The 27,068-nt window shown below is 43.7% G+C and overlaps 1 protein-coding gene across 1 annotated transcript in view; it reads left to right on the plus strand.

Annotated features, from left to right (window-relative positions):
• The window catches only part of LOC124721602 (protein trachealess-like), a 309,705-nt gene that overhangs the window by 181,366 nt on the left and 101,271 nt on the right, over nt 1-27,068 (plus strand). Inside the window, exon 5 of the mRNA XM_047246653.1 lies at nt 14,045-14,207. Within this exon, the coding sequence (XP_047102609.1) occupies nt 14,045-14,207 (163 nt within the window). The remainder of the gene's footprint in view (nt 1-14,044; nt 14,208-27,068) is intronic.

The following is a 27,068-nucleotide window of genomic DNA, read 5'->3' on the forward strand; positions in this document are numbered from 1 at the left end:
GACAGAAAGCATCCCTGAAAAGAAGTACTTGGGGAACGAGTACAGTGTCGCAATAATGTTGACAGCTGAGTGTACCGTGTTGGAAGATTTGGAGGCCAGCACACCCATCCAACTTTACGCCACCCCACACCATAACACATGGACCACCAAACAGATCCTGTTCGACTATGTTCTCACGTGAATTACAAGTTCCTACCTCTCCCCACAAGAGGATACATGGTCGTTTTTATGGTCCAGATGTTATGGTGTAGCTTTTGCAAAATCTTGTACGGACGTACTGACCTCCAAACCTTTGCACGCAGTACACTCATCGCTCAGCGTTATTGTGACACTGTACTCCTTCCCCAAATATGTCTTTTCATGTGTGCACTCGGCCCTGACTTCAATTTCGTGGATGACAATATGTAGGGTGGGTGCAGGAGCTCTTGGAATGAGAGGATATTCGGCAAATGGACTGGACTCCCCGTTCGCCTGACTTAACTCCCATCGAGCACGTGTGCGACGCGTTGGGGGAGAGGAACGGCATCCCGTTCACATCCACCAACGACTATTCAGGAACTGACAGCAGCGCTGATGGAAGAGTGGAATTCCTTACCAACCTTGTGGCCACTATGGGAGCACGTGGAAGAAAACTGTGAGTCCAAAATTTTCAAGTATCTCTTGCTGAGATACAGTCCCTCGAGATTAATTTTCTACACTGCTACAGCGTTCACGCTGTAAATAAACCCCCTAGCAATATAAATTGAGAGCCTAACTGCGACACGAACTCGTACATTTTTCTTTCATGGGCGGGATGAATGGCAAAGAATCAGCACTAGTTGTGGCCGGACAGATGGTTTCAAGGTGTTGGAAAGTCTCACTGTCCTCTTTCTTCCAACCATTATCGGGTTAAGTCATTCAGCATCTTCCTGAGAATGTGCTAAGAACTCCTATCGACAATCCGGAAGGTCGTCCACGTATTCATTCACACTAAATTCAAAAGATCCCAGTCATTAGTACGGTACTCGAGACTACGCCCCATTATACACCGAAGAGCCAAAGAAACTGGTACACCTGCCTAATATCGTGTAGGGCATCCGCGCGCACGCAGAAGTGCCTCAACAATACGTGGCATGGACTCGACTAATGTCTGAAGTAGTGCTGGAGGGAATTGGCACCATAAATCTTGCAGGGCTGTCCATAAATCCGTAAAAGTACGACGAGGTGGAGATTTCTTCTGAACAGCACGTTGCAAGGCATTCCAGATATGCTCAATAATGTTCCTTTGTGGAGAGTTTGGTGACCAGCAGAAGTTTTTAAATTCAGAAGAGTGTTCCTGGAGCCACCCTGTAGCAATACTGGACGTTTGAGGTATAGCACTGTCCTGCTGGAATTGCCCAAGTCCATTGGGATACACAATGGATATGAATGGATGCGGGTGATGAGACAGGATGCTAACGTACGTGTCACCTTTCGGAGTCGTATCTAGACGTATCAGGGATCCCACATCACTCCAACTGCACACGCCCCATACCATTATAGAGTCTTCACCAGCTTGAACAGTCCCCTGCTGACATGCAGGGTTCATGGATTCATGAAGTTGTTTCCATACCCGCACATGTCCATCCGCTCGATGCAATCTGAAACGAGACTCATCCGACCAGGCAACGTGTTTCCAGTCGTCAACAGTCCAATGTCTGTGTTGAAGGTCCTGGGCGATGCGTAAAGCTTTGTGTCGTGCAGTCATTGAGTGGATCTTTGGCTCCGAAAACCCGTATCGATGATGTTTCATTGAATGGTTCGCATGCTGATACTTGTTCATGGCCCAGCATTGAAATCTGCTGCAATTTGCGGAAGGGTTGCACTCCTATCGCGTTGAATGATTCTCTTCAGTTGCCGTTGGGCTCGTTCTTGCAGGATCTTTTCCCGACCTCAGCGATGTCGGAGAGTTGGGTTGTTTGTGGGAAGAGACCAAACTGCGAGGTCATCGGTCTCGTCGGATCAGGGAAGGACGAGGAAGGAAGTCGGCCATGCCCTTTCAGAGGAACCATCCCGGCATTTGCCTGGAGCGATTTAGGGAAATCACAGAAAACCTAACTCAGGATGGCCAGACGCGGGAGTGAACCGTCGTCCTCCCGAATGCGAGTCCAGTGTGCTAGCCACTGCGGATGTCGGAGATATCATGTTTTACAGGATTCCTGATATTCACTGTATACTCCTGAAATGGTCGTACGGGAAAATCCCCACTTCATCTCTACTTCGGAGATGCTGTGTTCTATCGCTCGTGCGACGACTACAACGCCACGTTCAGACTCACTTAAATCTTGATAACCTGCCATTGTAGCAGCAGTAACCGATCTAACAACTGCGCCAGACACTGGCTGTCTCCTGTCTTATAGAGGCGTTACCGGCCGCAGCACCGTATTCTGCCTGTTTACATACCTCTGTATTTGAATACGCATGCCCATACCAGTTTCATTGGGCCTTCAGTGTAGTTTTGTGAGCAATCTCCACCAAGAGCCGTCAAGAAAGATCGCAACGATTATACCGTAACTGGACATTGCACATCACACAGTCACCCGTTGAAGGTGAAGAGACTTCTCGATCGCGGAATGAGAATTCTCTGTCACCAAAAATCGCCAGTTTAGCTTATAGACGAATCCATCCAGATGAAAGTAGTTCAACAATGGCTCTGAGCACTATGGGACTTAACTTCTGTGGTCATCAGTCCCCTAGAACTTAGAACTACTTAAACGTAACTAACCTAAGGACATCACACACATCCATGCCCGAGGCAGGATTCGAACCTGCGACCGTAGCAGTCCCGCGGTTCCGGACTGCGCGATGAAAGTAGTCTTCGTCGCTAAACCAAACCATACAGTGCATACTAATTCCCATCAATCCCCGCGGCCAACCTTGCAGTTTGAACGTCCTAATTCAAACCGTTCACAAGATATGACGATTTTATTTCATATAGTTCAATAATTGTCACCCTGTATATCATGCCACTCCACATGCTAACTCGGAACTTCCCTGCGATGACAATTACATTTCAGAACATTGTTTTAAATAGTGACAGAAACACGATGTAATGGTTTCTGGATATGGTTTGTGAAGACCGTTCGTATAGTATATCGCATATGTAATAATTTTGCTGCCGTTAGCTCCAGAAATTCTGACGAAAACATCCATATGTACTCAGAAATCTCATTCCACACATTTTACACGCCTAATTACCAAAATTTGAGAATTATCTCCTTCTGCCAGCTCAGCTCATTTTTTATTTGCAGTTCAGATCACGTAGTTATAAGGCCGTTTCAAGCGCTTGTTATCGTGTGAAACAGCAACTGCCAGATGGCGTACGCCGGAGTTAGGGCGTGGCCGCTGCGAAGACGGATCGCCGCATCGATATACTGCCTCCCGTTCTTGTATGAGCACTAGCCACTGCACACATCGTTTATAACAGTCTCTAAACAAATATTTTTGTCTGTTCGCTTTAAAATATCTCTACAGGACGAGGAAATTCGAGAAATTAGAACTAATACAGATGCTTACCGGGAACCGTTCTTCCCACGCGCCATTCGAGTGGAAGAGGGAAAGCGGAGTCAATTAGTGGTACCAGAAGTACCCTCTGCCACACACTGTTAGCTGGTTTATAGAGTGTGAAATAGATGTAGATTAGATCATATGGTTGCAGATGACGTTAGGATTTTGAAACGACATTAAAAATCCTTCCAGAAGAGCCAGTAATCAGTTAACTTTTATCATGGTGTATAGCGATCGAGGCAGGGAGGGGGGGGGGGGGGGGGCTACGAGAAAACGAAATGAAACTTCACGGGTCGAGTAGGTATGCGAAGTTATTTTGGTGATTACAAAATTGAGCCGAATTTACAAAGAACTTGACACTATTAGCCGTCTTATCAGTGTGACGTTGCACCCCATCTCGCCTTGAAGCAGGCGCAGATTCGGCTGGAATAGCTGTTATAAAGCCGCTGTATCCTCTTCCGAGGAAAGCTGGCCCAAAATTATTGTAGCTGGTCCTTGATATTCTGGATACTGATACTGGAACGGGGTTGACGTTCGAGCTGACCACACATGTATTCTATCGAGAATAGATCTGGGGATCTTGCTGGCTCTGGGGCTCTATCAACATCACTCGGACAGTTCATAGGGACACGTGCCATGTGTGGAAGAGTATTGGCCTGTTGAACAATGTTGCCGCAATAATGTTAAATGAGACGAAACACACGACCAAACAGGATGTCTGCGACCCACAGTCGTGCCTTCACTGTTCCCTTAGTCACTACCAGCCAGCCCCCAGAAAAGTCATACTCAATGGCTCCCCGCACTATAACACCACAATAGCACCGCTGTGGCCCCGCCCTCCCAACCCACCCCAAAAAGATTGAAGAAATAGACCTCTCCCCAGGTCACCGCCATACTCACAAACGATGGTCGTCCGGAATAGTACTGGATTGCGATTCACTGCTGAACACAATGCGACGCCATTCATCAGAAGTCCATGCTTCTCGGTCACGGCTCCATTCCAAATGTAAACGTCTGGTGTTAACTGTATCTTATGCATGGGACAGTAATTTAATAGTCCTGCTGCTGCTAGTCTCAGACCAATGGTGCGGGATGAGACATGATGTGGCCGAGAGTCCATTATTTGTTCTTTGATCGCAGGAGCAGATGTGAAGCTGTTAGTGTGTGCTTGGTGCACAATACGATGATCCTCCATTGCGGTGGTCAGATGTGGTCGACTGGAACCTTAACGACGAGTACACCTGCCCTCTCGTTCCCATGCAGTCCAATATCGAGCCACTGCCGCATCCGAATGCCCGGTAAATTTGAAAACTGCACGGTTCTACCAGCCGGCCAAATGGGTACTCACAATGAGACGCCTTTCAAATTCTGACAGGTGCTGATAACGCTGTCCCACACGAGTAAGCGGCATCTCATGGTCCTTCACACTAAAGACCAAGAACTCTCATGGATATGACAGGGTATCTAGAAGAATACTGTAGTATTGTTCCATGTATGTTGGCCCAGTACTTAGCCATATCTGTAACTTTTCCTTTAGGAGTGGTCGGTTTCCTGACCGATTAAAGTACTCGGTAGTGAAGCCACTTTATAAAAAGGGAGACACGGATAATGTTGATAATTATAGACCTATTTCTATGCCATCGGTGTTTGCTAAAGTTATCGAGAGGGTTGGTTCAAAATGGTTCAAATGGCTCTGAGCACTATGCGACTCAACTGCTGAGGTCATCAGTCGCCTAGAACTTAGAACTAATTAAACCTAACTAACCTAAGGACATCACACACATCTATGCCCGAGGCAGGATTCGAACCTGCGACCGTAGCAGTAGCCCGGTTCCAGACTGTAGCGCCTAGAACCGCACGGCCACTCCGGCCGGCCGAGAGGGTTGTATATACAAGGTTACTGCAGCATTTAAATTCACATAATTTGCTATCAAATGTACAGTTTGGTTTTAGAAATGGCTTAACAACTGAAAATGCTGTAGTCTCTTTTCTCTGTGAGGTTTTGGACGGATTAAATAAAAGGTTGCGAACGTTAGGTGTTTTCTTTGATTTAACGAAGGAGTTTGACTGTGTTGACCACAAAATATTACTGCAGAAGTTGGAACATTATGGAGTAAGGGGAGTAGCTTACAATTGGTTCGCCTCTTACTTTAAGAACAGAAAGCAGAAGGTAATTCTCCGCAATATTGAGAGTGGTAATGATGTTCAGTCCCAATGGGGCACTGTTAAATGGGGCGTTCCCCAAGGATCGGTGCTGGGGTCACTGCTGTTTCTTATTTATATAAATGATATGCCTTCTAGTATTACATGTGATTCAAAAATGTTTCTGTTTACTGATGACACCAGCTTGGTAGTGAAGGATCTTGTGTGTAATATTGAAACATTATCAAATAATGTAATTCATGAAATAAGTTCGTGTCTTGTGGAAAATAATTCGATGCTAAATCACAGGAAGACTCAGTTTTTACAGTTTCTAACTCACAATTCAACAAGCACTGATATTTTAATCAGACAGAATGGGCATGTTATAAGCGAGACGGAACAGTTCAAGTTCCTAGGCGTACGGATAGATAGTAAGCTGTTGTGGAAAGCCATGTTCATGATCTTGTTCAGAAACTAAATGCCGCTTTATTTACCATTAGAACAGTATCTGAAATAAGTGACATTTCAACACGAAAAGTAGTCTACTTCGCATATTTTTATACGCTTATGTCATATGGTATTATTTTTTGGGGTAATTCTTCTGATTCAAAAAGGGTATTTTTGGCTCAAAAACGGGCTGTTCGAGCTATGTGTGGTGTAAGTTCGAAAACCTCTTGTCGACCCCTATTCAATAGTCTGGGAACTTTGACATTGCCCTCACAGTATATATTTTCTTTAATGTCGTTTGTTGTTAGCAATATTAGCTTATTCCCAAGAGTTAGCAGCTTTCACTCAGTTAATACTAGGCAGAAATCAAATCTGCATGTGGAATGCACTTCCTTGACTCTTGTGCAGAAAGGAGTGCAGTAATCTGCTGCATCCATTTTCAATAAGCTACCACAAGAACTCAAAAATCTTAGCAGTAGCCCAAACGCTTTTAAGTCTAAACTGAAGAGTTTCCTCATGGCTCACTCCTTCTATTCTGTCGAGGAGCTCCTGGAAGAGCTAAAAAATTAAGCAAATTCCAGTGTTACATTCTTGATTTTCTTTATTTAAACTAACGACGTGTCACCTGAATATGTTTCTTATATTTCATTTTATCTGTTTCTACAATCTACAACTGAATATGTTTCTTATATTTCATTTTATCTGTTTCTACAATCGTGTTGTAATTTCATGTATTGACTCGTTCCATGACCATGGAGACTTCTCCTTAATGTGGTCCCACGGAACAATAAATAAATAAATAAATAAATAAAAATAAAATGATCACTGAACGTCTGACGCTATTAACTCTCCTTACATAGCCTACCAGGCCTGGTGGTAACAACACCATGATCACTAATGCACCCTAGCGGCCGTTTTACCTGTCACAGAGAATTCCACTTGTAATAATCTGATTATTTGCCGATGTTGTGTGCGTGTACGAAGTTGCATTAACATAGGACCATATCTTCTGGATGATTTTTTCTCAGGCAGTGTATTTAAATTTAAACACGTTGCAGAAAAGGTATCCATCGGTATAACCGTGACGTGAAGAACTACGTAAGCTACACAAACATCGATGGTTCAAGAAAATTTCAGACCAGTTTCATTACATTGGACCCTGAACTGTATGGACGATTATGAGTAAGCATCCACGACGATTAATCTAAGGGAAATGGTTTAGTATGACTGTCATCAAACTGTACCATACATAGATCTAGCACTAAGGGTATATTACTTCATAGTTCTTTACCAATGCGTAAATTCAGAAATGTCACCTAATTCATTAAGGATGTTTTCCACAAACTCAAACTCGAAAACATAAGAAATTGTGATTCTTGAGTTTTTCCCGGCGTATTTGATAATCAAAATATCCACGGGTGTACCGCCGGTGTCCGCAGCTCGTGGTCGTGCGGTAGCGTTCTCTCTTACCACGCCCGGGTTCCCGGGTTCGATTCCCGGCGGGGTCAGGGATTTTCTCTGCCTCGTGATGACTGGATGTTGTGTGCTGTCCTTAGGTTAGTTAGGTTTAAATAGTTCTAAGTTCTAGGGGACTGATGACCATAGACGTTGCTCAGAGCCTTTTGAACAATTTTGTACCGCCGGTCTACAGTGTCCAACGGGCACAATATTTCGGCCATCATACATGGTTTAGTATGACTGTCATAAAACTGTACCACACATAGATCTAGCACTAAGGGTACATTACTCCATAGTAATGATGGCGACATGTATGATCGCCTAAATATTGTGTCCGTTGGACACTGTAGACCGGCAGTACACCCGTAGATATTTTGATTATCAAATACGCCGGGAGAAACTCAAGAATCATATCATACACCTTTACGGGGAGGAGATGTACCGCAGCATGAAGAAATTTGAAAAGTTGCGCCACCGTAGTCCGTCAGTTCACCTAATGATGGCGACATGTGTGATCGCCGAAATATTGTCCCCGTTGGATACTGTAGACCGGCAGTACACCCGTGGATATTTTGAACATAAGAAATTGCCTGGAAGTACGCTATTTTCTGTTCTTCCAAGAAAGATTTTCTCCTTAAACAAAATGTTGATATACGGAAAGTGAATGCTACGTACACTCATGTTCAGAAAAAATGAACGACTACAGATAAGACGTACATATTCACAGGACATGCACATTAGTATGTTCTGCAGAAATCATTATCGTTTGAACCATGTCGGCCAGCGACTGATACCACGGCGCAACTCGACCTGCCGGTAAAACGTGCTTGCGGCTCTCGTTGCAGCTATAAACCGAAGGGAATGGATCAGTGTGACTTGAATAGACGTGCAGGATGCCTCGCAAACGTATGAGCGAACCGTACCGTCAAATCAGTGAGCCTGAAAGATGACACGTTATTGGCATGAGAGAATGGGATGCCAACCACCACAACTAAACATTGAAACCAGGTGAATACAGCATGGATGGCATTAGCACAGGACGCTATTCACACACAATACGCGTCGATGCCATCATGCATGGAACAAGTTATCAGGGTCCATGCTAATCATTTCTCCATAACATGCTGATGCAAGTGTCCTGTGAATATGAACGTCTTATGTCTAGTCGTTCAAGGTGTTCTGGTTTTTTTTCTGAACATGAATGTATTTTCAGTCAATGCTTCCACGTTTGATGTTGATTATATGCCATGAATGAGGAGGATGTAGTGGGAATTATTGCTGTGTTGCTGTTTTGTTCACTATGTGTTCTTGGAAATGAGGATAGAATGATTGCTTCTCCTAGCTTGACTGAATACATAGAACATTCAGGCAGTCCATCATGATCACGAAAAATGAACTTCAGTCGTTCATGGCAAAATTAAGTCTCATGCGTAAACACTCTACAGTGCAGATTAGGAAATGAGACACTTATTGCTATTTGGGGAGCAAAATAACTGATGATGGCCGAAGTAGGGAGGATATAAAATGTAGACTGGCAATGGAAAGGAAAGCGTTTCTGAAGAAGAGAAACTTGTTAACATAGAGTATAGATTTAAGTGTCAGGAAGTCGTTTCTGAAAGTATTTGTATGGGGTGTAGCCATGTATGGATGCGAAACGTGGACGATAAATACTTTAGACAAGAAAAGAATAGAAGCTTTCGAAATGTGGTGCTACAGAAGAATGCTGAAGATTAGATGGATAGATCATGTAACTAATGATGTGGTACTGAATAGGACTGGGGAAAACAGGAGTTTGTGGCACAACTTGTCTAGAAGAAGGGATCGGTTGGTAGGACATGTTCTGAGGCATCAAGGGATCACCAATTTAGTATTGGAGGGCAGCGTGAACGATAAAAATCGTAGAGGGAGGCCAAGAGACGAATACACTAAACAGAGTCAGAAGCATATCGAGTGTAGTAGTTACTATGAAATGAAGAAGCTTCCACAGGATAGAGTAGCATGGAGAGCTGCTTCAAACCAGTCTCTGGACTGAAGACCACAACAACAGCACATGCCCATGGAACATAATGCTTCCCCAAACCATAACATCTAGACCACCAAAACGAATATGTTCAACAATGTTCCTCGATGCATTGCGTTGTTCCCACCTCTCGCCATATAGGGATCCGTCCAGAATCGCTACTCAGACTGAATCTGCTCTCACCCGAGAACAGCACGCGACCCTATTGCCTATACTCATAGCCTCAGTGCAAACGGTGCGGCTGATGTGCGAGTGTCAACGCAACATAATATATTGGTCGTCGGGCAAAGAGGTCACCCTCATGTAGTCGCCGTACCACTGTGGAGAACCTTGCAGTCCTGTTAAATGCGGTTCCCATTACACCCGCTTTTTGCCTGCTGCATATTGTAGCCGTCATCTGCTGCTGTAGTTGGTCGTGGTGGTCGACCATCTTCTCTCCTTTCGGCAGCAGTGCTTGTGTTCCGAAACTCTCCCCACGCATGAGAAACAATGCTATGAGCAATACCAAAATCCTGGGCTACACTCATCACAGTTCACCCTTCTTCCAGTTCACCGATGATTCTTCCCCGTGTGAAGTAATCCAGATGTTGTATCCGGGCCATGTTGTAATGAAGAAATCACCTCAGTGCACCGTAACCATTCGCCAGTTTATTCACACTGTCTTTTCCCATCTCTTCAACTGCCTCGCGTTGCGAGGCCAGCGCCATTTGGTGCTGTTGTCTCGCTGAACTAGCGCCATATGACGTCCAACTTCGTGTGCACGACTGGGAAACTTCTGACAACACGCGCCTGCACTTTCATTCATTTCCATCGAGTAGTTAATATATTATGCTACTTTATCTATCTCGCCCTTAAGTTTTGCAGAGCAATGTAGTTTTCTCGCAACTGTTGCTAATTTCAGTATTTCATTATTAAATCACACATTTGTGTCTGACAATCTGTTTTTATTCCGTGTATTTTATACACTTCTTACCGTATTTATAAGGAACCTGAGTTTCATTATTACAGGTTCCTTATTAGGCTTCCTGTCGACTATACAGCTATTTCAATGGAACTGTTTCTGACACCGTCTCTAGGAAAACCCGTGCAGCCCTTTCGAGAAAATGAGCACAAGTACATCTCAAACGAAATTTCCGTAACCTTATTAACGGTGCTTTAACCCCTTATCTTCCTTCCTTCCTCACCCAAACCCAGAGAGAAAAACAAAAAGAAACGCCTAACGTTCGCGGCAATGAACACCACGCAAAGAGGGTTCTCGAAAACAACGTCGCCTTTCTTCCAAAGATCTTTATTTAAATTCTCCGAGCATCTCTGTTACATAAATAAATAAATTGTCGTATTGACTATACCAATCAGTTATCTACCTAGCAACGCGTATTTGAACACGTTCGGAGTCACTTGTCATGCGTTCTTAATTAGGACTCCAAATGCAGTACCCTAGAATTTGTACACTATTTCCGTTACATATGCTCTGTATTATCCCAGAACACTTTCAACAAGTATAAGTCTTTCGTACACTGGCCCTAACTGTGCTGGGGCCTCTGATGTCGTCGCGTGGTTATTTCCTGACCTGTCGGCGTTTGGTCGGGAGTACTTCGCATCAGGATTAACAGTTTTTATGAGCTATTCCACTCGCCTTTGTCTCTGTGCACACCCTAATATCTCATAGCTTATTCTCTCAATTCCTACACGAGATGTGTGGTGGTGGCAGCGGAAATTTTGTGCTGTCTTAGAACCCGATACTCTAAAGTCACCCGACGGGGTTTCGTGAAAACGGCGTCCTCTTTCTTCAAAAGATCCCCATTTAAGCTCTCATCCTCTCTGTTACACTTTCGTATTATTATCCAGCATGGGGAAATTAAAAATGATCTGGAAAATATTTCATGCTCCTTAAAACAGGCAACCCAACTTATATCTTCTGCAACCAGGCCATCTGGGGTGACTGGTTGACAAAACAGAAATAAGCTGGACGATATTTCATGCACCTTGACCATGTAACCTAACGTGCATCATCTACTGTGAGGGTGGATGATTTAAGTTGGTTTGCCTACCTTAAGGTGCGTGAAATTTATCCGGATTATTTTTATTTTGCCCACCCTGTATTCACAGTGCGGAAACTTAAACGAAGCATTCGACACAAACGTAAACAAAGGATAATTTAGACTGCAATGTGACGAGGAGAGTTGCGGAGGAACAAGCAACTTTTCCGTCTCATAGGGATGGAAGTCTACACCCGTGATTTGTGCCTCTGTGAAAGCAAAATTGACATACAGTCATATAGATCACCAACACTTTTTGGCGTCGTGGAAGTCGTACTCCAGTACCGTGTTGGACGAGAATTTATCTCTTAACTCATTTCAAAGTAAGAAAAGAAATTCTCAAGAACTCACAATACAAATGTTTAAATGTGTGTGAAATCTTATGGGACTTAACTGCTAAGGTCATCAGTCCAGCCGGCCGGTGTGGCCGTGCAGTTCTAAGCGCTTCAGTTTGGAACCACGTCACCGCTACGGTCGCAGGTTCGAATCCTGCCTCGGGCATGGATGTGTGTCATGTCCTTAGGTTAGTTAGGTTTAAGTAGTTCTAAGTTCTAGGGGACTGATGACCTTAGAAGTTAAGTCCCATAGTGTTCAGAGCCATTTGAACCATTTGAACCATTTGTCATCAGTCCCTAAGCTTACACACTACTTAACCTAAATTATCCTAAGGACAAACACACACACCCATGCCCGAGGGAGGACTCAAACCTCCGCCGGGATCAGCCGCACAGTCCATGACTGCAGCGCCTTAGACCGCTCGGCTAATCCTGCGCGGCCGCACAATATAAAACAAAGTTGAGTACATAAAGTATGTAACGGCTACCGCACAGTTGCTTGCTGAGGTTGGCAGCGTCGTAAACGAGGTAGTACAGCCCTTATCGCTGCCGGTATCTTAGGCATGCGTAGTTCGAAACATTCCTTACGTAAAACTACTAAGCAAAAGTGACCGTTCTATACCTGTTACGAACCTAGCAGCTCATCTCTGAACTCGTTCTATACCTTCTGTTATACCTACTTGACAAGGACTTGTTGTGGAAATACTGTACAGTGTGATTTTGCTAAATGGTGACAAACTACAGGAAACGATTGCTGAGAGTTTAAGTAGCAGAACATTTCATTTCGATATACGCCCGGAAATGCGTTCAAGGGGATAAACACTTGAAAGTGGAAATAAAACATCTCTGACAGCGAGCACTGTAACAGCATGAGGGCAGAACGGGATAAGCCAGACGGTCATGTGTAACATCCACCACGACGACTGTCACTATCCGTACCACCTGCAATGCGTTCAGGCTTTATTACCTAGTGACGTGCATCCGTGGACATGGTTTACTCATTGGTTCGTTGGACAGGTCACCACGGTGGAGGGATTTCTGTCATCCATCTTATTCACAGATGAGATTACCTTTAAGAGTGGGGGGGGGGGGGGGGGATATAGTTAACCTTCAAAGCACCCACCTTTGGGCTACGGCAAATCCCCACGGTATGGTGGTAGCGAGCCATTAACACCAGTTCCGTCTCATTGTGTGGGAGGCGATTATTGGCGATCGCCAAGTGGGACCAGTCATCCTCACAGGCGAGGTACATCTGGACTTGCTGCGCGGGATTAGCCGAGCGGTCTAGGGCGCTGCAGTCATGGACTGTGCGGCTGGTCCCAGCGGAGGTTCGAGTCCTCCCTCGGGTATGGGTGTGTGTGTTTGTCCTTAGGATAATTTAGGTTAAGTAGTGTGTAAGCTTAGGGATTGATGACCTTAGCAGTTAAGTCCTGTAAGATTTCACACACATTTGAACATTTGAACATCTGGACTTTCTGCGGGTGACCCTAACTTCCCTGATGTCTAGTGGTGCTAAAACACCAGTACAGACAGAACGTTCCCACTTGTCTGTATTGTTCTTATGTGTGATTTCAGTTATTGAAACCTACACTGTCAAAGATCTAATATCTTCAACTTGGAAACATCAAATGGTTCGAATGGCTCTGAGCACTATGAGACTTAATATCTAAGGTCATCAGTCCTCTAGAACTTAGAACTACTTAAACCTAACTAACCTAAGGACACACACACATCCATCCCCGAGGCAGGATTCGAACCTGCGACCGTAGCAGTCGCGCGGTTCCGGACTGAGGCGCCTAGAACCGCTCGGCCACTCAGGCCGACTTGGAAACATCCACATAACATTTTCTGCTCTTTATCATCTCATGAATTGTTTTCTGCACCTGTCTCCACTTAACAAAATAGCCCTGTGTGGTACGCCGCACTAACGGCTCGCATGCGATTTTCTTTACAGAAACGCTACATTTGTCAAATACTCTTCCGTGAGATTCCTCGACAATGACAGCGCCGGAGCAAGCGATGTCGCTGTTGTGTAAGTGTGCGAGTGTTCCCTAAGGCTGCGGTGTGTTGTTTTGCAGGTGGAGATGACGGGCAGCAGCATCTTCGAGTACATCCACCAGCAGGACCACGCGGAGCTGGCCGAGCAGCTGGGTCTGGGGCTGGCGCAGGGGCAGTCGCTCGCCTCGCCCGGCAGCGCGGGCTCCGAGGAGGGCGCGCCCCAGGGCACCAACAACCCCGACGGTACCGTCTCTAGCTTTGCATTCATACAGGGTGACAATTATTGAACTATATGAAAACAAAAGTAAATTATTTACAAACTACACAGTGCACACACTTTATTCAACATGTAAGCGTCACTACAGACATTCGGATTTAGGTTATGACATGTTCGAAATGCGTGCCATCTTTGGCGATGATGTGACGCAGACGAATAGTGAAATTCTGCATGATCCACTGAAGTGTCGGAACATCGATGCTGTGGATGATCTCCTGAATGGCTGTTTTCAGCTCAGCAATGGTTTTGGAGTTACTGCTGTACACCTCATCTTTAATATAGCACAACGAAAAGGAGTCGCATGTGTTCAGATACGGAGAATATGGCGGTCAATCGAGGCCCATTCCAGTGGCCTCTGTGTACCCCAGAGCCAGAATGCGGTCCCTAAAGTGCTCCTCCAGGACATCAAACACTCTACTGCTTCGATGGGGTCGAGCTCCGTCTTGCATGAACCACATCTTGTCGAAGTCAGGGTCACTTTGGATAATGGAGATGAAATCATCTTCCAAAACCTTCACGTATCATTCGGTAGTCACCGTGCTATCGAGGAATATCGCACATCGTGTCCGGACAATGCACAATGCACACTGCACACTGCACCCGTTGAGGGTGAAGAGATTCTCGATCGCGAAATGCGGATTCTTAGTCCCCCAAATGCGCCAATTTTGCTTATTGACGAACCCATCAAAATGAAAGTGGGTTTCGTCTCTAAACAAAACGATGCATTCACGTACTTACTCGCATCACTCCCTGCTGCCAACCGTGCAGTTTGAACGTCCTAAAGCAAACCGGTCAGAAGTTATGCCGGTTTTATTTCATATAGTTCTATAATTGTCAACCTGTACCAACGTTCGTCGTGCCTTTGCACGGGTGGACAGTCTCCAGAAGTATAGGTTATTACACTAGAAACTACAAGGCACGTCTGAAAAAATCGGTGAATGGTCTCAGAAAATAAAGGAAACAAGTGTTACAAACAAAATACGCCTACTGGCCTTCAGAGCAATCATCATTAGGTACAAAGGCTGTTGGAAACTATCAGTAGACTCTTCTTGTAGAATCGCTCGAAGCACCGTGGACATGCGTTGTCGGATACGCGCCTCATTACAGGAGATCGGAGCTGGCGCTACCAACACGATTCGGAGACCAAGAAACAGTTAGTGGCATGGTGTTCATAGTCTTTCGCACCTCCCAAAAAATTCGGCTGATAAAATCCAAGATTAAGACGATGATCCTCCCCATTTTCGACAGCAAGGGCTTGATCACTCATGAATTTATATCCGAGGGAGGCGGGGAAGACAATGTACACCATTCCGTTGACTGTCGATTGGTCTCCGGATCCTATTCGTAGCATCGGTCTCATCTCCTGTAATGATGCGAATATCTAACAACGTGTGGCCACATTGCTTCTAGTAATTCCAGAAGATTAGTTTGCTGGCAGTTTCCAGCAGCTTTAGAACCGATGTCAGAAGCGTGTTGTGCCTAATGGCGATTACTTTGAAGGCTACTAACCGTATTTGTAACCCTTGTTTCCCTTATTTTCAGAGACCATTCACCGAATTTTTCAGACGCATCTTGTGCGATTGCGGACTGTGTGCGAACTCTACCTCAGTAGTAGAGAAAAATATCCATAACCATAATTCATTCATTATTAATAGGAGCTATCATTAGTCCGTACTTAATTCTGAATTCCACAGTGTTTTAATAGTCATGGTCCTACTGGAGCTGATATGGCTTTGGCTTCTTCTACTTTCAGGAATTTCTCATGCAGGTAGTTACAGTGATGGACTGGGAGGGGGGGGGGGTTAGAGTTTCACGTAGAATCTGAGCTGTAGCAGATTCTCCACGCACATCACTACCATGTATGAAAGACAAGTAAACTGGCATTAATGAAATAATTGTTATCCATACTACTGTAGTTTGACACCCGTTCGGTCTCCCTCTGAGCCATACATGCTGCTAACCAGCTTATATACGGTTTATTGGAACATTCTCACTATATTCAAACTAGTACATGTGTAATCAGATCTGTAAAATTGCTTTCTATAACGTTAAAAACTTGAAATTTCAGTCTCTGCATAGTTCCTAACAATAGATTAAAAGTGAAGATAGGAACATGGACTTTTTTCGTGTACTTACGATATCAATATTATGGGAAGCACAGCATGGATCAAGTTACCCTTTTGTGACTAGAGCGACATTCATGTGTTGTTTCAGTCTAATCACAAATTTTAGGAAAACGCGAGAATACAACCGTCGCAGGAAATTAATTTCTTTATTGTAACTACCATACTACCATAGCTCTGCAGGGAGTATAGGTTTTCGTGTTCGGGAAGATTATAATAAAAAAGACTAGAATTTCAAAATCAAGTGTACTGCGTGCCTCTATCTTTTTAAATAACTTCTAAAATTCAGCTTAATCTACGTCCGCAAGATAGTTACTAGAAATTACATATTCACGTAGATAAATTCTTTTTGTTTGTCACTACGATCTTTGCTCTGGAATAAGCAATAATGATACATTATCCAGCGTAATAATTATCTTTGCACATGTACGTAAGTCATATTTCATAAAGATCACATATCAGATACTATTCTAAAATTATTAAAATGATAGCAACGCCCTTCAAGGATTGGCATTTACTTAAGATATGATTTTTTACCTGCAAATAGGTTTTCCAATGATACAGTTGATTCATGTCCTATTTCAGTTTGTTTATATGCGTCAACCACACTACAGGTTATGAAGTATCGCTCTTCGACCAGCGTTCTAAGGCAATGCTGTTGCTTCGTTAGAGTATTTATGTATAAAACAATCAGGCAAGGTTAGTCGGAAATCTGTAATATTGCCGTGAGACAGTCTCTCCAGTTAAGTAAATACAACTTCATTTAACTTTTGCTCAGATTATAGAATCATTTACCATATACATAATATGAAAAGAAATTGCCATTCCTCGAATTCATGGTTTATTAAACAGTGGATGGCTAGGTATCAGTCTTCTGAATTGTACCCAGCAGAAATATAATAGTTATAAGACTCACCACCAAAAATACCGAACTTAGTTTTATATCTCCTTTGTTGATTTTTGCCATTTAAATAGTAACATCGAGGAAACTGTTCTCAAATTATTCCAGTTTCAACATAAGTACTGTACGAGTAATACGCATGACTATGTAAAATAGTCACATCGGTTTTCTAAATCTTACTTTTCATACAAGTGCATTGATTTACAGCTAGATTTGAGCTAACATTTGAAGTATATACATGTGAGTATATAGATGATGTAGTAAACTGAAATGAAGTAAATTTGTATTATCAAACTATCCTTGAAATACACATGAAAATCTTCAACGTCATTAATATTCCACTCTTATCACATACTGAAACACTTTGAAATCCTGAATCAAATATTAGTCTGCACGTTATGTAGTCAGGTTACAAATACACACTGAAAAGGCTTTTCGTCTGTTTTTCTTTCGACGTCATTAAAAACTCTTATTATTTTGCTAAAGTATCTGTAATTAAGAAAAATATTGAGCCTCGGATTCGGTTCTACCTTAAAAATTTCCATCTAATGGAACGACGTATTCTTCTCTGGGTTTATGTCAGTTAAATACCGTTCACCTTTTCAGCTTAGGTATCGACGTAAATGTAATTAGTGTTCCACATGTATTCTATACTCATTTGAAGGTCGAGTATTTTAAAAGGCATATTCGAATAAACAGCGTTAACAACCCGCAACATATATCAACGTTTGCTGAAGCAGTCGCGAGAACACTGTGTACGAGATACTGGCGCGTACCCAATCGTGATTTGAATGTGGCTAAATATGCGGGTAGTACGCGGAATTTTTCCGCTATGTAAGTAGTCGACCGGCGATTGCTCGCTGTTACCAAGAGAGTGTGGCTATAGCGCATGACCAGGAAAAAACATCGTGGGATAGAAATGATCGAAAGGAAGATTCTCCTGGTAGCCAAAGAACAAGAGTTCGGTCTTCGGAGCTACTGTAGTCTCTACATTTCTACCGCAAAAAGTTATCTGAAAAAAACTACGAAGAGTCTTCAGACCAATGCACTACTTATCAACAAGGAATTCAGACCAGAGTTACCGCATACTTCCCTGTAGTTTACTAGCTCAAACCCTGTAAACATATCTACGATGTACGTTGTGTTTCGCGCTGTTACATGCAGAGTTCCAAGTCCACAGAGTCGGCTTTAATATAGTGGAGATCTCTGTACTGGGTGGCAGGCGACCTCAGGCTCGTCGCTGACAGTGCGTAAACTTGGTCCAGAGAGGAGACGAGAGCACGCATGTCTAGTGTACAATCTCCCCTCGAGCGCTCGGCCTGAATACAAAGTCGTTGCGGTTACGAAGGAGATGCGCGCACTCCTTGCGTATCTCCTTCACTCACAAATTCGGCTGACATCTTTTGAGTTGCTACCCCAACAAAGATGTTAATTTTTTTACACTGATGGAAAAAAACAATCACAATACCTGTAAGGAGTTGTGCGACATAAACGAAAGTTGGTAGGCGTGTTCTAGGCGCTTCAGTCTGGAACCGCACGACCGCTACGGTCGCAGGTTCGAATCCTGCCTCGGGCATGGATGTGTGTGATGTCCTTAGGTTAGTTAGGTTTAAGTAGTTCTAAGTTCTAGGGGACTGATGACCTCAGCTGTTAAGTCCCATAGTGCTCAGAGCCATTTGAACAGTACCCCAGGGGGTGTTTTCCAACAGGATAAAGCTCGCCCACATACCGCTGTTGTAACCCAACATGCTCTACAGAGTGTCGACATGTTGCCTTGGTGTATTCGATCACCATTTCTGTCTGCAATCGAGCACGTATGAGAGATCATCGAACGATAACTCCAGCGTCATCCACAAACATTAACCGACCTTGTACTGACCGACCATGTGCAACAGGCATTGAAGTCCATCCCACAAACTGACACCCAGCACTTATACAACACAACGCATGCACGTTTGCATTCAACATTCTGGCGATTACACCGGTTACTAATGTACCAGCAATTGTTAATCTCGCGCTTACATTAACCTGTGATCTTGCAATGTTAATCACTTAAATATATTCCCAAAATTTCATTGCCCCACATTAATTATTTTTAGGTGTCGTGATATTTTTCCTTGAGTGTATTTCAGAATAGAGTTTAGATGTCAGCTGCTAATATATTCTTACTATGCTTTTCCAGTTTCAGCAAATTAATTTGCCATCTTCAGAAGCTTAGTACTGGTTTAGCAGACTAATCAATTTGCTGAAACCGGTAAAGCGAAATAAAAATATATTTGCAACTGACGACTGAATTTTATTCTGAAATATATACTATAGTTGTTGAACATTACAGCCATAAATAAAATATTAAATTTATTGCATTGGACCAACATATTTTCTGCAGTTTTTATCACTCTCTTTAAACTCCGATTGATAGATACTCTGATGTGACGGTACGGTCGCGTGTTATCTGTAGTAGTCTTCCGTTGAAAGCCTCTGAGAATAATAATATTTTCATCAACCTGTTATAAAAAATTATCTTTGTCCATGTATACACCATGTGGCTGAAGCAAGGCGAAAGAAACTAAGTTTCGGATTTAAAGGAAGACTGCGGGCGTTGCTCCTCGCTCGAGTGGAAAACTTAGGATGAGTAAGCGATTCAAACTCAAAAACCAATCACCCCAAATGACATTTACAGATACAAATTAAAGGTAGAAACGTATGTGCATTATTCGGGGAATTGCAGATAACTTCTTTCCGCCAGATATGACGTTCCATTCCTGTATTAACATTGAAGTAATTGTTTGAAATTTAGTTGTTGTTGTTGTGGTCTTCAGTCCTGAGACTGGTTTGATGCAGCTCTCCATGCTACTCTATCCTGTGCAAGCTTTTTCATCTTCCAGTACCTACTGCAACCTACATCCTTCTGAATCTGCTTAGTGTATTCATCTCTTGGTCTCCCTCTACGATTTTTACCCTCCACGCTGCCCTCCAATACTAAATTGGTGATCCCTTGATGCCTCAGAACATGTCCTACCAACCGATCCCTTCTTCTGGTCAAGTTGTGCCACAAACTTCTCTTCTCCCCAATCCTATTCAATACTTCCTCATTAGTTATGTGATCTACCCATCTAATCTTCAGCATTCTTCTGTAGCACCACATTTCGAAAGCTTCTATTCTCTTCTTGTCCAAACTATTTATCGTCCATGTTTCACTTCCATACATGGCTACACTCCATACGAATACTTTCAGAAATGACTTCCTGACACTTAAATCAATACTGGATGTTAATAAATTTCTCTTCTTCACAAACGCTTTCCTTGCCATTGCCAGCCTGCATTTTATATCCTCTCTACTTCGACCATCATCAGTTATTTTGCTCCCCAAATAGCAAAACTCCTTTACTACTTTAAGTGCCTCATTTCCTAATCTAATTCCCTCAGCATCACCCGACTTAATTAGACTACATTCCATTATCCTTGTTTTGCTTTTGTTGATGTTCATCTTATATCCTCCTTTCAAGACACTGTCCATTCCATTCAACTGCTCTTCCAAGTCCTTTGCTGTCTCTGACAGAATTACAATGTCATCGGCGAACCTCAAAGTTTTTATTTCTTCTCCATGAATTTTAATACCTACTAAGAATTTTTCTTTTGTTTCCTTTACTGCTTGCTCAATATACAGATTGAACAACATCGGGGAGAGGCTACAACCCTGTCTTACTCCCTTCCCAACCACTGCTTGAAATTGAAATTTAGTATAATCCTATTAAAAGACGTTTCTTTCCACTGAGCTGCTCTCGTTTGGAGTTTCACTGCAGTGCAGTGCAGTGTTGTGATACACTAGTGGAGAACAGAAAACTTCACGGCATGAAGCAATGGTCCGACATTAAGTTCTCTTCACATAATGTGCAGGTGGTACATGGCGTATGATAATTACGGAGTCGTCAGACGAATTGCGTCGAACAATTTTAGTGTTTGTATAGCCTCAAATAGGTAAAACGCTGTGCTGCAACAGCGCATGGAGAAGATCGTAGAGGTGTCGAATAATAGATTAGGAGATTAGATCTTACACTACTTTCAGGTGTTGCCTCTAACGCATGCTTAATGATGGAATGCTGATCGTACTAACAGAGAACTTTACGAACATCTGGCAGAGGGCTCTGACCAACGTGAGAAGAGTGCATTTCTATGGCGTTGTAGTAGGGACATCAACAAAATGGGGGGGGGGGGGGGGGTAGATGTTCTGAATATATCCCGCATTTTTAGCTTTCCTTCACCAAGCGACAGATACGTACGATCAGTGTATCTTAGGGCTCTCCGCACCCTCATACACAGAGCTTGTCCTGTACGTCACTGCCTCACAGATCCCCGGTAGGCGCCGCACTACGATCATACCTGGTTTCAAGACAAAGTGCCCTCGTTTCTGCCACTCACCACTCAAGTTGTCTTAAGCTACACCATCTCAGGCAGTCTGCACGGTAATGAGTTGAGGCACGAAACCTTGCGATGACACTTGGTCGTAGCCCATCATCTAGCTGTTTCTCATGGTCCTAGCTGGTTCGGAGTGATGAATAAGGCTATGCCTTGTGACACTCCCATAGAAAGGTTACAGTATGGCGAATGTCACGATATTTACGTGTTTTTGGAAGATAGGATGTTCCGCCTTATTGCGCTTACAAAAAAAGAAATTTGTACAGTGTTCACGTAGCGAGTCAAATGAGATCAGCAATTTCACGCTCGGTACGTCGTTCCTGGACCGTCCATAGAAGGCAGTGTGAGTCATTATCCCTGTCGCCATCTATTGGTGTTCCATGCAGCTATGCTGCTACCATGACCCTAGTGACCAACATCACTACCTTCTCTGGCCTCAGCTCTTGACAAAGAATGGGCTGCCATTCCTAAATACACATTCAGACACCTCAGTGAAAGCGTCCCCGGCAGATCTGAAGCCCTCATAAAGGCGAAGAGTGGGCTCATCCCATATTCGTGTCCACTAATAGGTGTCCACATACTTTTGATCAGATATCGTACAGCATTCGCGTTGTGAGTCAGATCCAGTTGTCATGGTATCAGTATTTTCATGCTCGGTACGTCATTCCAGCACCGCCCACAGAAGACACTGAATCATTATCCATATTACCATCTATCAGTGTTCAATGCAACTTCTTTGTTACCGTGTCCCTTCTTCACAGGTCTTCGTGTCTCATTTCCCACTAGTACACTTGCTCTATGTCTTGAGCCTTACATTCTTGTCCTCGCCACGCGCGACTCGAGCAGTGTTTTTTGGAGGTGGTGGCTGTGGCAGGCGGCGGCGCTGGGCAGCGGCCGTGACCGTTAGCTGACGGTACCGCACCTCGCTTCCCACGCGCCCTCCCTCCTCGCTCCACGCCTCATTGTCATTCCAATTCAATCTACTACGGCTGCCACATTTTAAATTAGCCTAGCTTTTTAGTGCTAGAGAATTTTGCGAACACAAATCTCAACATCGATACGGTGGGAGTTGTGTTCCCGGATTGTCAGGCGACGTGACTTGATACGATTATGCAGGAACGGGGGAATCCTACAACAGCCTTTTCAATCACTCCACCATTGACGAAACATAAACGGGCAGTAGAGCTTCTTTTGTGACCGTGGTTTAACTCCCCGTGACGGCAGCACCATTATAGTCAAATTCGCCGAAATCTAGCTTTTTAAAGGAGGTATTCATACCTTTCTCCACTCGAGGCAATAAAGAGTAGTGGAACTCTGGCATTCCACCAGACTCGTCCACTCACGATCCCAGAAATGGAAGAAAATTTATTTACAGGATCTATCGTGCAAGGAGAGCAGACTAAAAACCAATAAGAAATTTCATCATTAAGATGAAAAGCCAAATGCAGAAAGTTGGGGCTGTTATTGCAGAGCCGGCCGCGGTGGTCTAGAGGTTCTAGGCGCTCAGTCCGGAGCCGCGCGACTGCTACGGTCGCAGGTTCGAATCCTGCCTCGGGCATGGATGTGTGTGATGTCCTTAGGTTAGTTAGGTTTAAGTAGTTCTAAGTTCTAGGGGACTGATGACCACAGATGTTAAATCCCATAGTGCTCAGAGCCATTTTTTTGTTATTGCAGATGGAGCAAAGGTAAACTATTTCCATTAATATATGCAATGCATGATATTTCAGTAAGAAGTTTACAAAGTAAACAATAGGTAAATATTCATTCAGGCACTTACGAAGTTAGTCAAACAATTCAAGTTTTTCATGAAATAATTATCTTATGACTACTATTTGCGACAGAGTATATGCACTAATGCAAGTCAGTCTTAGACCAGATTGGTACTAGTAAATCAAGTGTCACTTCGGCAATTGTATTGTACATCGATTTGTCGGTTAAAGTAGAGAAGCAAGTGAAAGTGGAAAACAGATTACATTTAAAAGGAAGGTCCGCGTTGAGAAAAACTTGGGAGTTGAAATTCTGTGAACCTAATTAGCCGCTCTTTCTTCTGTCATGTCCAGCTGCCAGACACTCAAATCCCTCGCTAGATAACTCTGGACTTAATAAGTCACTTTAAGGTGACTCTCCGGTTCACTGGAATGAATACATTAATTTTTGTCGAGTTCACCAGAGTGTAGGATGAAAAAATCCTCGAATATATTTGAATGCAGTTGCGCATCAACTATATTAGAAAATAAATAAGGACAGGCTTAGCGTCAGAGTGAGTTATTCTCATTTAAATATAACTTCCTTCATCCATGAATTCCCCCCCCCCTTTTTTTTTGTCCTCTCGGCGCTGATGTTAAACGAGCATTTGCCACCACAGATTACTGTGGATTGAAATTTCATATCTCGTATTAGCTTCATATTTGCACACATAGATATTGTTGAATGTCTTTATCTACACTGGTAAGCCAGTGTACCATGGAAATTTCAGGCTGTTTCAAATGACCGATATGAGCAGTTGTTAAAATATTGTGCTCTTGCTGCGAACAAGGAGAAGTCAGTTTCTCGTACAGTCATCCCGATTTCTATTCGTTGCCTAAAGTTGTCATTCGAGCATGCGCAGTAATGAGACCCTGGACTCGCTTTCGGGAAAACGACGGTTCAGATCTCCGTTCTGTCATCGAGATTTAGGTATTCCGTGATTTACCTATATCGCTCAAGATGAATTCCAGGACGTTCCTTTGATAGAAAACGGCCAATTTTCCCCCATCCTTTCCCAATCCGAGCTTCTGCTTCGTACCTAATGACCTCTCCATCGACTTCGACTGCACGTGAACCCTAGTTGTGTTTCCTTTCCTTCCTAATACGTTTCTGGTGAATGTGGGGCCTTAAAAGGCCACAGCAGATACCGTTCCCCATTCTTTTGTAAGGGAAACAGTCCTCTGTCTCTAATGAATTCAATGTGGACGTCTCCTGTAAAAGAAAGAAGGTGACAATTCAACGTTTCATCGACGTCGAGATCATTAGAGATGGGGCATTAACTCAGAAGGAGCTACCAATGCATTCATTTGTCGTGAGTTAGCCAAACCACGGAAATCTTTAAATCACTGTGACTGAACGGTAATTTTTAGACCTTTCTCCTCGGATTCACCCTATCATCTCCTCTCGAAAATTTTAAGTTTATTTCGACCAAATGTCGGTCTTTCGGAGCCATAAGCGTCAATTGAACGCATGATCCTTTTTGTATATCTTGATCTCAGTTCTGCCGTAAAGACATGTGCATCTCAACTCATTTCGTAGCGAAAGAAGACCTCTTTTTCTCGCTTGTATCTTATCTTTTAAATGACTAGGTATTTAAGTTATTAGTTAGCACACTGGACTCGCATTCGGGAGGACGACGGTTCAATCCTGTCTCCGGCCATCCTGATTTAGGTTTTCCCTGATTTCCCTAAATCGTTTCAGGCAAATGCCGGGATGGTTCCTTTGAAAGGGCACGGCCGATTTCCTTCCCAATCCTTCCCTAACCCGAGCTTGCGCTCCGTCTCTAATGACCTCGTTGTCGACGGGACGTTAAACGCTAACTACCACCACCACCACCATTTAAGTTATTTTGAAAGCCCTTCGTAATAGTTGCAAAGTTGTGATGTCTTTAATGAAATATTCTGCACAATTCACGCATTGGAACACGGATCAGTCTAAAAGAAATGTTTAGTTAGTTGCTGGTGAATCTCCTGAGCTGTGTAATCGTGGTCCATGAACTATAAACGCTCAGATCTGTTAAGGATAAACACATACGGGGTACCTAGGGTTCCATGTACGTGTGGTATTGGAACTACAAAGAGATGCGTGTAATCTGAAGGAACACGAAAGTATTTGTCTACTAGGAAAAATGGAATAATCGTCCGTAGCAGAGCATGCTCTTCAGTCAGGAAACTGTGAAGTGAAGTTTTCCAGAATCAAAATTTTACCTCCAGTAACGAACTATTATCCGCGGCTATACAGGGTATCCCAGGAGAAATGGTCAATATTCACGGATATGAGAAGAACGATCATTCGGAGCAAGGTACTCTAGTAAAGATGGGCTCTAAAATTTATACCTTAACGGCTATGCCCACGTTTTCATCTTTCTTGTTGTGGAACAAATCTCTTCCACTGCAACCTCCTTGCGTTCCGTATTTTGAGAGGTGACAGTATGGACCAAAACAAGAACAAAACTTCCAATGAACATAGGCCCTAAGGAGCATACCTTAAAAGCTCCGAGCACTTGTTCATCTTCGCTACTGTAAACACATCTCATCTACAGAACAAGTGGGCATGGCTCTTAAGCTGACATTTTAAAGTCTATGTTTCTAGACTTTTTTGCTTGAATGATAGTTCGTGTCATATCCCTGAATACTCACCAACCCTCCTGGAACACCCTTTATTGAAAATCCATCAAAATGTATGAGCATGGGGACAATTTAAACATAAAGGAAGAAGCCATGAAACTGAACAATATATGGACAGTAACTGTACAGAATCAAGGCCGAGCGGTTCTAGGCGCTTCAGTCTGGAACAGCGCGATCGCTACGGTCGCAGGTTCGGATCCTGCCTCGGGCATGGATGTGTGTGATTTCTTTAGGTTAGTTAGGTTTAAGTAGTTCTAAGCTGTAGGGGACTGATGACCTCAGATGTTAAGTCCCATAGTGCTCAGAGCCAATTTTTTGTACAGAATCGATAGATATGCTTCACCTTCCACAGGCGACAGTTCCGTAGTTAGGATTTGTCTCTGATAAGAATTATTTCTGCCTATAACGCCAATTTCTGCGGCATTTATGTCACTCTCTGACGACTGAACCGTCAGTCTGCAAGACACAGTGGAGCCAAGAGCATCTCCGAAGATGTCCGACGCAGCTCTAGACGCAACGCTGTAACGAAAAAGTTTTTTGGACCACGACCATATAACCCGGAAGATTCACCAGAAACTGAGGAGACCTGTCGCGAAAGCCTTCAGTGTATGAAACGTGGAGTTGTCAGAAAAGCGAGGGCGCGTTCGCAGTTAAAAATACTGGCGGTGGAAGCGGCGCGGATGCAAAACACCTCTGCTGGCAAGCTGCCGCCGAATTCAGTGGCGTTCATTCAGGCGCCGCCCTGAAATACAGCGCGCCGGAGCCCAATTCCAGGTCACAAATTTTTCGGACAGAATGCCGAAGTGGGACACGGCAGTACAGGAAGCGCGTGGCGCGCCTGCCTAATGCCGGAGATCAACGCACGAGGCGCGGTCCCCCACCCTCGCGTCGTCACTCCTTCCTGGCCGCTCGGGGGTTGATGTCATTCACCTGGTGAATAATGTATGTCACGTATCGTAACCTTCTAAAGACTGTATTATTTATTTCATATTTATTATTTGAGTAATGCTGGAT

This window comes from Schistocerca piceifrons, chromosome X, assembly GCF_021461385.2.
Source record: "Schistocerca piceifrons isolate TAMUIC-IGC-003096 chromosome X, iqSchPice1.1, whole genome shotgun sequence".
Lineage (NCBI taxonomy): Eukaryota > Metazoa > Arthropoda > Insecta > Orthoptera > Acrididae > Schistocerca > Schistocerca piceifrons.